This window comes from Rhinatrema bivittatum, chromosome 7, assembly GCF_901001135.1.
Source record: "Rhinatrema bivittatum chromosome 7, aRhiBiv1.1, whole genome shotgun sequence".
Classification (NCBI taxonomy): Eukaryota; Metazoa; Chordata; class Amphibia; order Gymnophiona; family Rhinatrematidae; genus Rhinatrema; species Rhinatrema bivittatum.
In genome coordinates this window covers 198,627,314-198,642,528 of record NC_042621.1, presented here as the reverse complement: position 1 = coordinate 198,642,528, position 15,215 = coordinate 198,627,314, and the positions used below count along the sequence as shown (strand labels likewise).

General features: G+C 38.3%; 1 protein-coding gene across 4 annotated transcripts in view; it reads left to right on the top strand.

Annotated features, from left to right (window-relative positions):
• ARID5B (AT-rich interaction domain 5B) overlaps window positions 1-13,278 on the top strand; it is a 227,565-nt gene extending 214,287 nt beyond the window's left edge. For all 4 annotated transcript variants that reach the window (XM_029609741.1, XM_029609742.1, XM_029609744.1 and 1 more), the window contains one exon: window positions 3,444-13,278. In XM_029609741.1, the coding sequence (XP_029465601.1) occupies window positions 3,444-5,618 (2,175 nt within the window). In that variant the 3' untranslated portion in view covers window positions 5,619-13,278. The remainder of the gene's footprint in view (window positions 1-3,443) is intronic.
• The last annotated feature ends 1,937 nt before the right edge of the window (window positions 13,279-15,215 follow it).

Below are 15,215 nucleotides of genomic sequence, written 5' to 3'. Positions count from 1 at the left end.
TTTTTTTTTTTTTTTTTTTTAAAGCTTTGCCATTTCTTCATTTATTTATTTATTTATTTAAAGTTTCTTTTATACCGATGACCGTTTACACATCGCATCGGTTTATAGTTAAAAAGGAACAAATGGGCAGAACCCTTACATATAACATTGAAACTTTGGTTCTGTAAGATTCACGATTGCATTCAGCTTTGCATTTTGCAGATCTAGAATCCAGGCAGAGAACTGTCTTCCTTTTAGAATTTGTGCTCGTAGGAGGAGTCAGTCAGGCTCTGCGTAAAGAGCAGTCGAGGGCAAAATTCAGAATTGCTTAAATATTATTTGCCTTCATTTATGCTGTGATCGTCTGTCTGGTATTTTATGTAATTGTATAAGCACAGGAGACCACTGATAGTACTGTATTTTGTGGAAACCCCTTCCCACCCACCCCCCCAAAAAAGTAATGATGGCTTTTCAACTGAAAAGGGGCAGCTATTAAGACAAAAATATGAGGATGACTAAGACTGTGTAACTAATAGGAAAACTAAATACAGAGATATTTTAAAGCAGCTGTGAAGAAATAAATCTTTATACCAGTTGTGACTCATTAGCTTGCTATATTCACTCTCACATGAGGAACCATGGTGCAGCATTTAGATAATAATTTTCTTGCTGTTTCCTGGACGCTGCTTATCTTAATAACTCAAGAAAGACTGGAAAAAAAATGCAGCTGATTGGAGCCAGCCTTCTACCAGGGGCTTGTCACAATAGAATGACAGCAATTTTGCAAAGTTCTATCACTCATCAGTATTGCAGAGGGAGCATTGTGATGACCTTCCAGGGTCAGAGATCATTAGTCCACATAATGGAATGAATAGTGTGAATTGTGCACACTGCCTTTATTAATGGAGAAGCAGAAAAAGCAGCAGTAATAGTGACTATAACTTGTTTCAATGAGAAAAAGGGATATTTGTGGCTGTATGTACCAGCTTAATGCTGACAAGTTCATTTTTTTCTCTTTTGCTAACAAAAATATAGTTTGTAGTAGCAAGCAGAGTTCTGGCTCACAATCCAGTCTGTTCAGCAATATTGCCAACTTTGCATTAGCAGTTTTTAAATGTATGTATGATGCAGAATTGGACATACATCATTAACATTTAAATTTCTCTGAGTTCAAATATAGTTGGGCTGAATGCAGTTGAACAGACAATGCAACAGCATTAAAAAAAAAATACCACACTTAATCTTTATTTAGAACTGTTTCATTTCCGATTTTGATTGATATTATTTTTATGGACCTGTGATTTTTTTATTTTTTATTTTTTAAACTGAAGCACTGCTGAGAATTCCATGGAAATCCTTTGCTTATCTAAGGGATTTATCAGCAATTGTTCGATGTTATAAAACATTGAAAGTGCAGTACAAATGTCAGCTTATCAGTCATTTGTGGGGTTTTTTTCTTAGTCTTGTGCTTGGTTTTCCTTGTTTGTTTATAATATTTACATTCTTTTTCTTTATGAAATGATTTATATATTAATTTCATAGCCACTCTCCAGTTAAAAAAAAAATTCCTTCCCAGTGTTCCTACAGTTCTGTACGCACCACATCTGATGAGCATCAGTACAGCAGCTCCCTGATTTCCTTAGCGTCACAACAGTAGGAGTGGCTAAGTAGAGAGATTCACAAATATGTTATCAAGTAGAAATCAGAACAATGAAAAAAGGGGATCCTACTTGTGTCTACTTAACTATTAACATTTTCTAGTACTTCTGCCTTAAAGTAGCTACCGGAAAGTAATGATTTTAGTTTTATCATTCTAAAATTCTAGCATCAGCACACAGTGGCCTTTTTCCTTCATATTACTTCCTGGAACAGGGATTAAAGAAGATAAGGAAAGGTGGCGGACAATCCAGAATGATGTCAAAAAGCTCTTGCAGCGTAGTCACATTATCTTCATGCCCAGGACGTCAAGGAACCATAAATATACGAAGCAGGACCCCATCAGTAGGAAACATTTCTAGATGAGGCTCTTTTTGCCAGCCCTGAAGATTTTCCAGCTGAAAACTTTATGGATTTTTAATTTATTTAGATTTAGCTCACAGCTTTTCATTGGTGAGCGTGAGGCGACTTACGTTCAGGTACAGTAATTCAGATCTTCAGGGGGAGAGCCTTGTTAGTCTGGTGTTTCAAATATGACACAAGGCAGGTGGCACCTGGTAGACTAACCAGTTTATTGAGGCACGAGCTTTCAAGGACAGAGTCCACTTCTTTGGTTGCATCTGACAAAGTGGACTCTAACCAATTTATTAAGGCATGAGCTTTGGAGGACAGTTTATAAGGTGCCACCTGCCTCTTGCCATTTTTTCAGGTACAGTAAGTATTTCCCTATCCCCAGAGGGTTTACAGTCTAAGAGGAAAACTTTCAAACAAATGCACGTGGTGGCATACATGTGCATAGATGGCCGCAAGCACTTCTACACTAGTATTTTATAGATCACACATACTATATGAGTGTGTTTTATAAAATACACATATCTTTACCCCGCAACATATGTACGTATATAGGTTTATGCATGAGTTCATTGAATGCATTGAAAGAACGTATACAATGCATTGAACACATGGACTTTTCCTATCTGTTTTAAAAATATACACATGTATATTTTATACATGAAAATTAAGTAGGACTTACTCGCGTATATCGAGATTTATGTATGTAAGTGGGTGTATTGTAGAACTTAAGCCTATCGAGGAAATTACCAGTTTTACCAATTAGTCCAGCATCCTTCTCCAGGTCATTGAGACCTTCTGGTTCTTCAGCTTGCACTGCCACCCAGCCAGTAGTACACAGTAAACATGTTTACGATTAGTTCAGATAAGTACCAGCTGTAAAATAATGTGAATAAAGTGGCAAAGCTCCACGTCTTTGAAAATAGCAACTTACATGAGTAAGTTACATGTGTAAATGGTGGTCCTACCTCAGAATGCTCCTAGACTGCCCTTTTTTTTTTTTACACACACATATATATATGTATGCAAAAGTGAAGATACATGACTATTTTTTACTTTTATAAAATATAGAATATGCAAGTAGAGGCTTCTTACATAGTTATATGCTAATTTTTACACACATCACATTCTGTGACTTTGTACTTGAGGCAAATGGACATTGAAGTTACTTACCCAAGGTCACAAAGAGCATCAGAGGGAGAAACAGGGTTTGACCGCTGGCTTCGCTGGTTCTTAGACTGCTGCTTTATCCACTAAGTAACTTCTCCACGTCTAGTTAGCGACAAATTTAGTTTTGTTTGTGCAACTGAAATTTAGGTTTCTAATTCTGATATGCTTTAAAAAGATATACCAGGATTTTAATGTTCTGAGCAAGGTTACTGATTCTGTCTGAAGACATTTGTAGACATGGATTGCTTTTAAATACTAAATGATTTATTCGTTTTATTTTTGGCCAGGTTCTCTCGGATCATGGAAAGAATCAAGAAAATTTAGAGAAAAAGAGTGTAATGGTGGAGCCTGCCCCAGAAGACATGAAGAATACTGTAGAAGGGCCCTCCTTGCTCAAACCGGAGATACCTATGCCTGCATCCATGGAGAAGGCCGTCACAACTGAAGCAAGCTCTAATGAAGACACAGTGAAAGAGGAAGATGAAGATCAGCACCCTGTGTCCTCCTTGTCAAGTGATTCGGAGCCTCCAGAGGTGGAGGTGGATCCGGAGCCTTCCACTGAGCAGTCACAAAAAACCGCAAGCGCCATTTCTCCAACCCAGCAAGAAGCGGAGGACAATCCAGACCACTTAGACAATGAATTCCATGAAGCCCCTTTCAATATTTTTCCTGCAATCCAGGTTCGTTTGCCAACTCAGAACCACATAGGAGATGAGAAACTGTCTGAGATGCCAGATTATATTGCAAACTGCACAGTGAAAATGGATCCTTTAGGGAACGAAGACCTGCAATCACCCATAGACAGTAATATGCTACAAAACGCATTGAAGCAGAATCCAAAAGTTTATCTGGTTCAGACTTTGGATGTGTTAAAAGATAAAGAATTGCCAGCTTCCGTGAATGACCATCGTACTTTTAGTTATGCACCTGTACTTTATTCGAGGGGTAATCCAGGTATTATGTCACCGCTGGCAAAGAAAAAGCTTTTATCGCAAGTCAGTGGGGCATCACTTTCTGGTAGCTACCCCTATGGTTCACCCCCTCCTTTAATTAGCAAAAAGAAATCAACCACGAGAGAGGAACTGCCAACAGCTGTTAAAGTATCTAATTCTGAGCCGATGGCAGTAAATCGACCCTCGGTAATACAACATGTACAAAGCTTCAAGACCAAGAATCTGGGAGACAGAAAGTCTACCAATGATTTTTTCAAGCATGACACGTTAAGTAAACCTGAGGTCCGCCGCTGTGATTTCTCCATGCACCACCTCCATTCTCTCACTGATTCTTATACATCAAAACCAGATATTCATGACTGCAAAGATAAAATGGCTGAAAAAAAGGCCATGCAGAGTTCCCAAGTTCCCAGTTTCCTGGCTGAATTCTATTCATCTCCCCATCTACATAGGCTTTACAGACAAACAGAGCATCACCTGCATAATGAACAGACAGCAAAATATCTCCCCCGGGACATGTACCGTGATTCCGAAAATATCTCTACCTTTGTTCAGCACAAGCACCCAGAAACATTAAATTTAAATTATCATCCGTCCTTGCATCAGCAGGAAAAAAAGGTGGTGGCAGACATATCAATAGATGATCAGCCAACAGATCTGAGCCTTCCAAAATCCACAAACAAACAAATTTCAAAGATGGTGGGGTCTAACCTTCCTCACTCTGTGGTGCAGCAAGAAATTAAAAATATCCCCCAATTTCAGGCAGCAAGCAGTCAAAGGGCTGCGAATTCAGGTTGCCACCCCAAAGCTTGTCGGGTTTCTCCAATGCCGTTGGCTCCTAAGAAACACTCTGACACCTTCCACAGGTCTGGAAAGTCTCAGAACGTGAGGCTGGATGGTTTAAGAAAGATGGAAGGCATGGTCCATCCAATTACAATCAGGAAAAACAGCTCTCAGAATGTGGGTACAGCTAGACCCTTGAAAAGAAGCTTGGAGGATATGGACAATATTGTGTCTGAGAAGAAAATCAGAGCTTTATCTCCAGTGCATTCAGTGAAGGAGGCTTCTATGAAAGAAAAGTTTCCTGATCAGGATGGGGAAGGCAGCAAATCCGTGCATGGCACATTTTCTGGCAGCATGTTGGACAATCACAAGTTTCCCCTTTCTTCACCCATCTTTCCAGGTCTGTATTCAGGAACCTTGTGCACTGGCTTAAACTCACGCATTCCAGCAGCCTACTCCCACCCTTTGCAGTACTTGAAGAACCAGACTGTGCTGTCCCCACTAATGCAGCCATTGTCACTTCATTCCATCATGATGCAAAGACAGTATCTTGCCTCCTCTGCCAACTCTGGGCAACTCTATAGACACTTGGCTACAGCATCCCCTGTTGGAGCATCATACGGCGACCTTTTGCACAATAGCATTTACCCTTTAACTCCTATAAACCCTCAAGCTGCCTTTCCACCTTCCCAGTTGTCCTCTGTACATCCTAGCACAAAACTTTAAGTTCCTGAAGCAACAAAAGAAAGTGTTGATAATTTAGCTACATTCCTTGGCCTATGGTAATGTTTTGCAAAATGAATGCTGTAGTCAGAATTTGATAACCAGTCTGTTATCAGAATCACATGTAGAGTCATACTTGTACTTCTAATTTGGTTGAGACAGAAGTCAAGACTGCATTTCAGTCATGTGTTTGGCTTTGTGCTCCTCCCGCTTAAATCATTTCACCGTGGCTGCTAGATTTGTGATAGAATTGCTGGTATGCCTTGGCAAAATGCAGACAACAAAACACAAGCTTTTATCCTAAAGGAATAAATAGAGCAAGCAGCAGACAGGAGGCAGCGAGCACACTGCAGACACTGCAGTGTGCACCAGTTAATGGATATGCTTCATGGGTAATTTTTTTTCTGACTGTTAAAGGTTCAATCAATGCAATGTATAGTAAAGCGTTAATTGATTTTTCATTTTAACACTATTAAGACAGAAGTAAACACTGTTAAATTGACTGTAAATATCTGCTTCAAAAAAACAAAAACAACCAGTGTCACTGTCAGTTCATATAATTTATATGGATTCATTTTCCAGTTGATTCTGTGCTTTTTCTATTGAAACAGTATTGTGTTATCTACGAGTTTATTCTTAAAAAGGCTGACGTTACTCATTTTTTCTGCTATGTTTGTAATTTGTCTCCACAACTTACCATTTTAAGCAGCTTTCAATTTTAAATGCTGTTGTTTACAATTTCAGGCACATGATTCCACATTACCTAATGGAAATAAACAGATTGTACAGTACAATCATGCAAAGTTCCCAGGATTTTGAGAACTTATTTTAAATCCACATGCTTTTTCCCTGAAAAGTGTGATTCTGTAGTTTATACACTGCTTCACCTGACAAAAGCTTGGACCTTCATGTACTGAGTGAAAATGTTGGTTGCACCTTTATGTAAGATTGTGAAATAGCGCTATGCACCAGAGACAAATCCTAATAACAAAACCTCAGTCACAGTAAGCAGCCTGCTTTAAACAAGGTCCAAAGGATATATTTGTAGTCAGCACAAATATTTTTGGAATATCAAGAATTTGACTGGAAGCCAAACTGGACTGTGATTAATGGCATAGCTGGAGAAGGTACCTCCTAGGTACTCTTTTTTAACCACTGTTGCAAATTTTAAACCTGATAGCATTCTGAGGAATCAGAAAGCACGGATAAGCAGGTATGGCTTAGCCTGGTTCAGTCACTTATCCAGTGCCTTTCCCTTATTATTTTACATTTTTGGTTTTATCCTCACCTCCCCAGGAGCTCCTGTGCAGCCCAGGTTCTCTTTTGCTGGATGCTTTTTCAAGATTGAACCTTTCAGCTTTTCCCTTGTCAGCAGGGAGGGGGGGGGGGGGCCCAGTTGTTCTCTGCAGTGTCAGAGCTCATCACTCCCACTGCAGACCGGCACCCCAATAACCATGATGGACAGCAGAGTAGAATACAGGGCAAGCTACAGAGTCAACCCTCCCCATGATCCCACTCTCCACCCCACCACCTCTCTCTCTCTCTCTCTCTGCCCCAGTGTCTGATCACCTAATCTGTTAAATAGCCTGGCAGCCCTATACTGCACTTGGACCCAGACGTGGAACCTCTTCTGATTGCTGAGCATCCAGTATGAATAATCTTCATAGAACAGATAAACTACAGTGGTGCTATGAGTTAATTTCCCATTTATCACAGCTTATCATGCAATATCATAGTACTGTAAATCTTATGTCACTTGATATATTATTCAATAGATTTTTAAGAGGTATGTTACATTATCTTGCAGTAGTACAACAACCCATATTTAATGGGGAAAATCTAACTCATGCCAATTTATACCTGTAAAGGGCCTTTTGATGTCTTACTATGTGCAGATATACCGTATATTTATATCTTGTAGTTCCATTCAGGAGGGCGCTTGAATCCATGGGTTTGTGTTTGCTGAAGTGATATTTAAGGCTTTTTGAAGCTAGATGAGCAAGAGGAAGCATGTTTGGACACTTACCAATATGTCTTATGTACTATTAAAGCAACAGTATTAACTAGTGTCCTCAAAATAGCAAGGTTCTTGGCTCTGCTGCTGCCTCCTTTAATCTCACTGTTAAGTCTCCTGTTTCTTTTGTTCAAATATGATTTATTGATTGTAGTTTTAGTCTCTTTGTTATGGCTACAAATCTCTTCTTCTGAATTCATTCTTCAACTGTTTGTGCTATATTCATATTTTACGCACATTACTCTGCATGGGGTTGTGATGAAGAGCAGCAAAGCAGCACTCTGATTTATTTAAATTCATAATGGCAGGCATTTTCAAAAGCAGTAATATCTCCTTTGGGGTAAAATATAAATCAGAAGGAAAAAGTGGGATCTTAATGATTTAGTTTCTTTACTGCTGTCTGAATTATCTAAAATCATGCATTCTTAGTCGTGCCCCTTTAAATAATGACAAAGTGGGGAAGCTTCTCGCACCCCTTTCAAATTTGATGACTGAGTTCAAAATTTACAGCTAACATGCAATATGGCATGATACAATTTTATGGTTGAAGAGAGTCTATTTAATGAGATGCTAAATTGTTTGCAGTTGCTAGGAAAGTTACTGATTAAATATGCTTATTTTATCCTTTAAAGCCATTTGGCCGCAAACAATAAAATGTAAATGATTGACAAGAAATCAGACTAGGATAGTTAATGCATGAAGAAATTCACTGTGCTGTAATACAGTACATAAATGTGCATGTTAATAATTTTGGTTCAGTACTTGTTAAAAGAATTCAGAAGTATACTGTTATCAAAACATATCGGATTTTATAAAAATTCACCTAACAAACATAGTGCATGCTGGAAAGCTATTAAAAATTCCTACAATAAACAATCCACATATATGAGACTATGTATTTGACATTTAACTAGGTTACCCTTTTCTATATATGTTTATTTTACTTTCATTTTTCCTAACTATGGTTTGTAATATCATAGTTTTATCCCACAGACTGATGATAGAATTCCTTTCCAAAACAATGGAGTAGTTACTTGGCTGATGACACCATGGCTTATAATAATTTTAGATTTGTAGAGTGCTTTTCTTCCAAACTGGATCCCATTGTGCTTTATAATGTAATAATTCCAGGATATGCTCACAGAAGCCAACGCTAGTGTGGCAAATCTGGATACCAAGGGGAGGGACGAAGGAAATAGTATGGTGTATTACGCAGTCAGAATGTTGTTAAGTGAGATACAGGAATGTATTAGAAAGCAGAATGTGTGTTTGGGCCTCATGAGCACTTCCTTGTGTTCATATACTGACACTATCCTAAGATCTTATCAAATATGGGATGGGGCAGTAAGTTCCTTCTTAATGATTAGGGAATTATAGTGCTGCTTTATTATTTTCATTATCAAACTATGACTTCATAATTACACTGGGGTACCGAAACATGTGTGTTTATAGAAAAGGGTAGTCTTTGGTGCCATGAGTCTGGCTTTTTCTCCTACTATCCCCACTTCACATGCTGCAGGCAGCACAGAGACCCACAGCAATCCAAGGCAGCCCTCAGCGCCGCTCATTGACTGGTAGGACTAGCATTGAAGCAGTTGATGCCAGCACAGCATTCACAGACTCAGCTAGCCCCCCCAGTATGTAAATCCATATTCCCTGCACCACAGGGCTGCTCCTAATGATAGCTTTTCAACCTGTAAAAGGTACAACCACTATATTATGCCACATTAGAACTGAGTTTGTTCAATTAAATGATGTTCTGGGGGGAGGGGAATGCAGCCTACAGTAAATTGAACAGGCAAAGCACAAGAAACTCAAAAGTAAAGAATACAGTATTCAGAGTCAAACAAGTTAAAAAGAATTTCAAGGGTGTGTCAAACCTATTTATTGTATAAGAAAGGAAATAATAAAATACATGATTTGTACAATCAAATGTCCAAGCTCGAAGAAGTGTTCACCCTGAGGAGGCACTGCCACAGGCTGGCACTTTAAAAAAAAAAAAAAAATTAATGAACCAAAAACCTATTTTATGCTACATTTTTTTTCCCATTTTCACTGGTTATTGAAAACAGTGTAAACCAGAAGAAGTCTTATCAGCTGTCACCTGCTCTGGTTTCTTCTACATCAGTTTCTATAGCTATAAATAGCGGTGATGAGAAACATCCACTGTGACATCATTGGAAGAACCATGGTGGGAAAGAAAAGCAGCCTGAAAGTAGGAATTCTTTCGCTATTCCTCACATTACTAGTTTCCTTGCAGTCCTGCAGTGTTTTTCCAAATCTGGTGCTCGAGGCCCCCAGCTAGATCTTACACCAAATGCATGCAAATATACTCATTGTTGATATTTTGGAAAGCAGACCTTTTTGGTGCCCTAACGACTGAGTTTGAGAACCACTGCTCTCTTCTTACAGTTTTATGCCTCTTCTTTCTCTCTTCTTTTCTGTCCTAATATATTCTGTTTTCATGTTTTTCGGAATAAAGGATGTGCACATTTTCTTATTTTAAAAATACCCTTCCTTGAGAACACTGTGCTACGTTCATGCTTCTCATGGATCAATGCGATGCCTGCAAGGGATTCCAGTTGGGACCCTCATTTACTTAAGATTCAAAATGGAGCAGTCAACAACTTAGGCACTGACATCTGTTCAGGAATAAAATAAAATTCTGCAAAAAAAAAAAAGTGGCTCTTAATCCTGTTTCAACTGGCAATTTAAAACAAATTGTGTAGTGAGTTCCTGCAACTGCTTCAGAAAGCTGTGTGTGAGTGAATGATATCTAGAAAACACCAGTTAAGCAGGATTGTAGGGGACATACACCTTTTACATATAATTGCTGAAGTGTGGATACTAAGTTTAGCAACCAAAGACTTTTGCTGCTTATGTATTTAATAAAACAGTTCGGTGTTTCAGAGGACATGCCACAATGCATTGCAGGATGTTTTATTATTCCCTGCTTTTTTCTTTTTTTTTTTTTTGTTAGCTTTTGTTATGGTAAAATTTACAGGTTCCCATTAATTTCCAGTGGCATGTCAAATTTAATGCCCCAGCTTTATTCTTCTTTATAGTAGCTGTACATGCTGAAAAGGTTATCGCAGAAATGGACTTTAAAGTTCTCTACACTTTAAATAGATTTTTTTTTAAATCCTAGGAAATAAAAAAATGTGCATTTTGTCTTGTTTGACTGTTTCTGCTGGGAGCAGTGGAGAACATGCAGGGATACTTAGCAGCAGCACAGCTAGAAGAAGGCTGGGAAGGCAAGCCAGTAAAATATACATGTACTCTGCAGTTTATCAATTGTGACTTTTAATTAAAACCACTATAAAGGGGCGGAGTGTTGTCCAGTATTCCTCACACACTGAAGACATTGTGAGTCCTAGGTCAGGCTGAAACTTTGTCAGCTAAAATGGACTGTTGCTTTAATGATTTGGGTGAAAGAAACACCTCCAAGCCACTAGTATTCCTATAATTAAATTAGTTTTGCTGTATTAAAAACTGTCAGCTATTTATTTTTTTTTTTGGGGGGGGGGGGGGGGGAATGAAAGGTTGGACAGAAGGGGAACAATATACTTTATCTTAGGCAGTGACTGCCTAAGATATTTTTCTTTGGGAAATCTATCATTTCAGCTAGTTCCATGTGTTCAGAGTGGCTGATTTTCAGAGTGGTGGTTTTCAAAGCAAAAGTGCTGAACTTTTGCTTTGAAAACACCATTAATACGCATATATAAACATAGATGTAAAGAGAGGGAGGTTTAATTTGTCTTTAACCAAAAGTAAATAATACCATTTGCCAAGCAAAGAGTCTACATGCCAAGTTTGTAATCAAAATTGTCTATAGATGTAAAATTAAATAGCTAATAAGATATGATGATGATGACAGAAATAGGACTAAAACAGTACTTTTGGTGTATGATGAATGGGATTCTAAAAATGCAGCTCTAAAATCTGCATTAATATGAATCAGAAGAAGCAAACTGACCATTCTATGTAGGCAAATTCCAGCAGATAAAGTTGCACTAGAGCAGATTAATACAAGCTTCGTTAAGAACAGCAAACAAAGACATAGGACATATAATCTGTGGCTGACATTCTTGGCAAATAATGTATTTATTTTACTTGCTGTGTAGGTTTGAGCTGTGGCAGTATAAACACTACATAATTCTGTTGGTATTTTTACACGTTACAGTTTAGAATTGGACCTGTATGTTAAATATCTACAGTAGTTTCTCTCTTAACTTGTTCCATTTAAGCTCTGTCCATTTATGGGGTTTTTTTCCCTCAGAGCTGTTTGTTTCTGTTTGAAGAGATTAAGAAGAGATTATGGTGGTAAAAAAAAAAAAAAAAAAAAAAAATTCCAGCAGAAGCAATGCAGTAAATTACCAAATAAAAAAAAAAAAAAAAGTACCCAGAAAAATCTTGGAAATTGTTCAGAAAGGCAGTTGAAATGCACTTTGGCTCTGAGTTGCTTCTTACAAATGTTTTAAATAGGACTTTGTTTGCATTGTTTGAGGTAAAAGTGCTTTGTTATTGAATGGCATTGCACAAGGCTTTCTTTGTGTGATCAGATCATTGTTATTGGTAGCTCAGTAAAGGAAACTGGAATCTAATTGGCAACAGAGTCATAAAATCTATTAACTGCAGACTCTTCCAAGAAATGTTGTAATATGGAGTGCACTCTGCTCATGATCATTATACATTCTGAAGGTTGTGAGATAAAAACATCCATGTAACCTCTGGTTACAGAGTGAAGGAGAGAAAATAAAATGAAAACAGAAGCCAGCTGAGTCTCAAAATCTATTTCTTGTAAATGCGGTCACAACTTGTTACATTTTATGTTTTTGCAAGAGAAATTATTTCTGTAGCTGTTGGAGAGCACAAGTTCACATTTATTTCAGGACAAACCAAATAGTCTGTTTTGGGGGGAAAAAAAAAAATCTTGCTAAACTGGTGCATGAGTTCTTACAAGTACCGTACCCTGATTATGCTGAGTGTGTCTAATGGAAGTTTCTAGTTGGTCACACAGTATATTTTGATATGGTGTGCCTTCAGAGAGAACAATTCACTTCTAGTCACTTGTTCCATATGGTCATGTTGGCAGCAGTTAACCAGGTCACATCTGGTCTAACTTTATAATCGTCACAATATTAATGAGAAATGGGAATTATTTCATCTATGCAAGGCATGCATTGCTGAAATGATTACCGTAAGCACTTACTAGAACATTTGCTGTAAATGTTCTTGATATTTCCTGTTTATTAAAATATCTGTTATAATATTGGCAGCATATTCTACTAGCTGTTTGTACTTTTTTAACTTTCATTTGTTGTAAATATTGTATACTTTCTGTGATTTAAGTCATGTAGCTTACATACTGTGCAAGGTGATTATCTGTATATAGTTAAATGGCCCAGTAACATTAGAGTTCTTTTTTCAGTTTAAAGGTTACTGAGTAACCTTTGCATTCGTTTAAACACTACCATCAATAAAGCTGAGCCAACTATACTCAATTTTTGTATGTTTTCCAAATTGTACTTATTAAAAATGCTTTTGATACTGTATTATGTGCCAATAGTTTCCCAATCACATAGCAGGCAAAAGATATTTTGTACTTTTGATCCACTGTAATATTTAATAAAAAAAAAAGTTACTATGGTCTCTTCCTGTGTTTGATAATTAATAGTTATTCAACCAATGTATTTTGCAATTTTACCTCAGTTAGGGGCTGATGTAATAAGACTCATGGTGAAATTGGCACTAGTTGTGCGTATTTTTTTTTTTTTTTTTTAGCACACGCGGCAAACGCAGGCACCTCCCAGGGATGTAAGGAGACAGCATGCAAAGGAGATAACACGCAGAAAATTTGCACAAAACAAATATTCGTGCAGATATGCATGCTCAAACGCGCACTGAAGGCCTTATGCAATAAACCACGCATAAACCTGCATTAGTGTGGTGAACCATGATTGATTCTCAGTAAAAGCCTTTAAGACAGTAGTGAGTTAGTGGTCTTGGAGTGGGACTGAAGGTAGGTAGAGCAATGTCTAACCTCCTTCATGACTGCATGGGAGCTATAATGGTGGCTGCCAGTGAGCGGGGGAAATGCAGCAGAGATTGGAAGAGATTAGAAAGCATTCAGCATTTCTGCCCTGGTCCTGCTCCCTCTCTGACCTCTTTTCTGGCTTCTGCTACTTAATTTTTCAGCTTCCATACAGGCACTTACACTTAACATCTGCCCTGACTCAGGCACTAAGAAACCCGCTTAAAATAGCCCTCACTATCACCAGCGCGATTCTCTGTATTGCCCATGAAGGGTTAATTGCTTCCTTTGCATGGCATTGGCATGGACTTGTGCTAAACCAGCTGTGGCTTCTTGAGTGGATTTGTGCTTGTTTTTCCGTGCCAACCGTGTTACTACGTACACATGTAAGATTAGCGGGGGAAAATGCGCGTAATACCGCACGCACAAACCCGCGGCAGGTCTACCATAGCTTACTACATCGGCCCCTTAACGTCTTGGTTGATATAGACACATAGCTCACCATAGTTCCCTGTAAAGCTGTGGTTCTCAGCTTCTATTAATGCAGGTTCTAAACAGGTCTGGTTTGGGGTTGCTACCCTGATGAAGATACATGTGTATATATATATATATTTGCAAACATTTGGGTGAAGAACCAGATTCATTTTACATATAGTGGTTTGAAAACCAGATGTATTGTACATATGTATATATTTGCAAACGTTGCTATAATATAATTTAATGCAAACTTTCCCATGTTATCTCCCACCCCCTTTTAATACCTTGTTCGCATGTTTTAATCGTTCAATGTAAAGCGCCATGCCTAGCGCCAGTTTATGTTACAATGTGAACCGATATGATATCCTGGATGAATGTCGGTATATAAAAATTTTAAATAAATAAATAAATAAATTTCAGAGTTACACAGACTGAAATTGAGAACCACTGCCGTAAGGTGAGCTCCAGCCGGTACGCAACTTGCCTAGCTGTGCCAGGCTGGCGCCGTTGCTTCCTGCCCCAATGCCTTGTTGCAGCACCAGAAATGTAAGAACAATTTCAGTTGCTCTTGCACACTGCCAGCAGTTCCATTGGAGGGAATATAGTGCTCAGTACTGCAGGGATTATATTCCCAAAATTTGAACATGACAAATAAGAAATTCTATATTTACTGTATGTCAGAGAAAGTAGGGAGTGGAAGATTAAGAGGTGACCCTCAAACATCCTTATTAACTAAAAATAGATACATTTTTATTTCACAGCCCGAGAAAGGATGGCTGGGACACAGTCGGTCCATCCTGTTTTAAAACCTGTCCTAATTTGCTCGAGTTTCTGGAAAGAAAGAATAAATATGGACCCTATAGTTAAAAACTAATAGGTGTTTTAATGTATCCAGATTCACAGCTCTCTTTTTCATCCAAAACACTATGGGGCTGACGTAATAAGCAGTGCTAAATCTGCTGTGGGTTTCTGGGCGTACTTGCGCGGGTTTCTGAGTGGGTTTTTCTCGTGCTAGTCTCATGCAGGTATGTAATAACGTATTCAGTGCGTATAAACCTGTTTGCAAAATCCACAG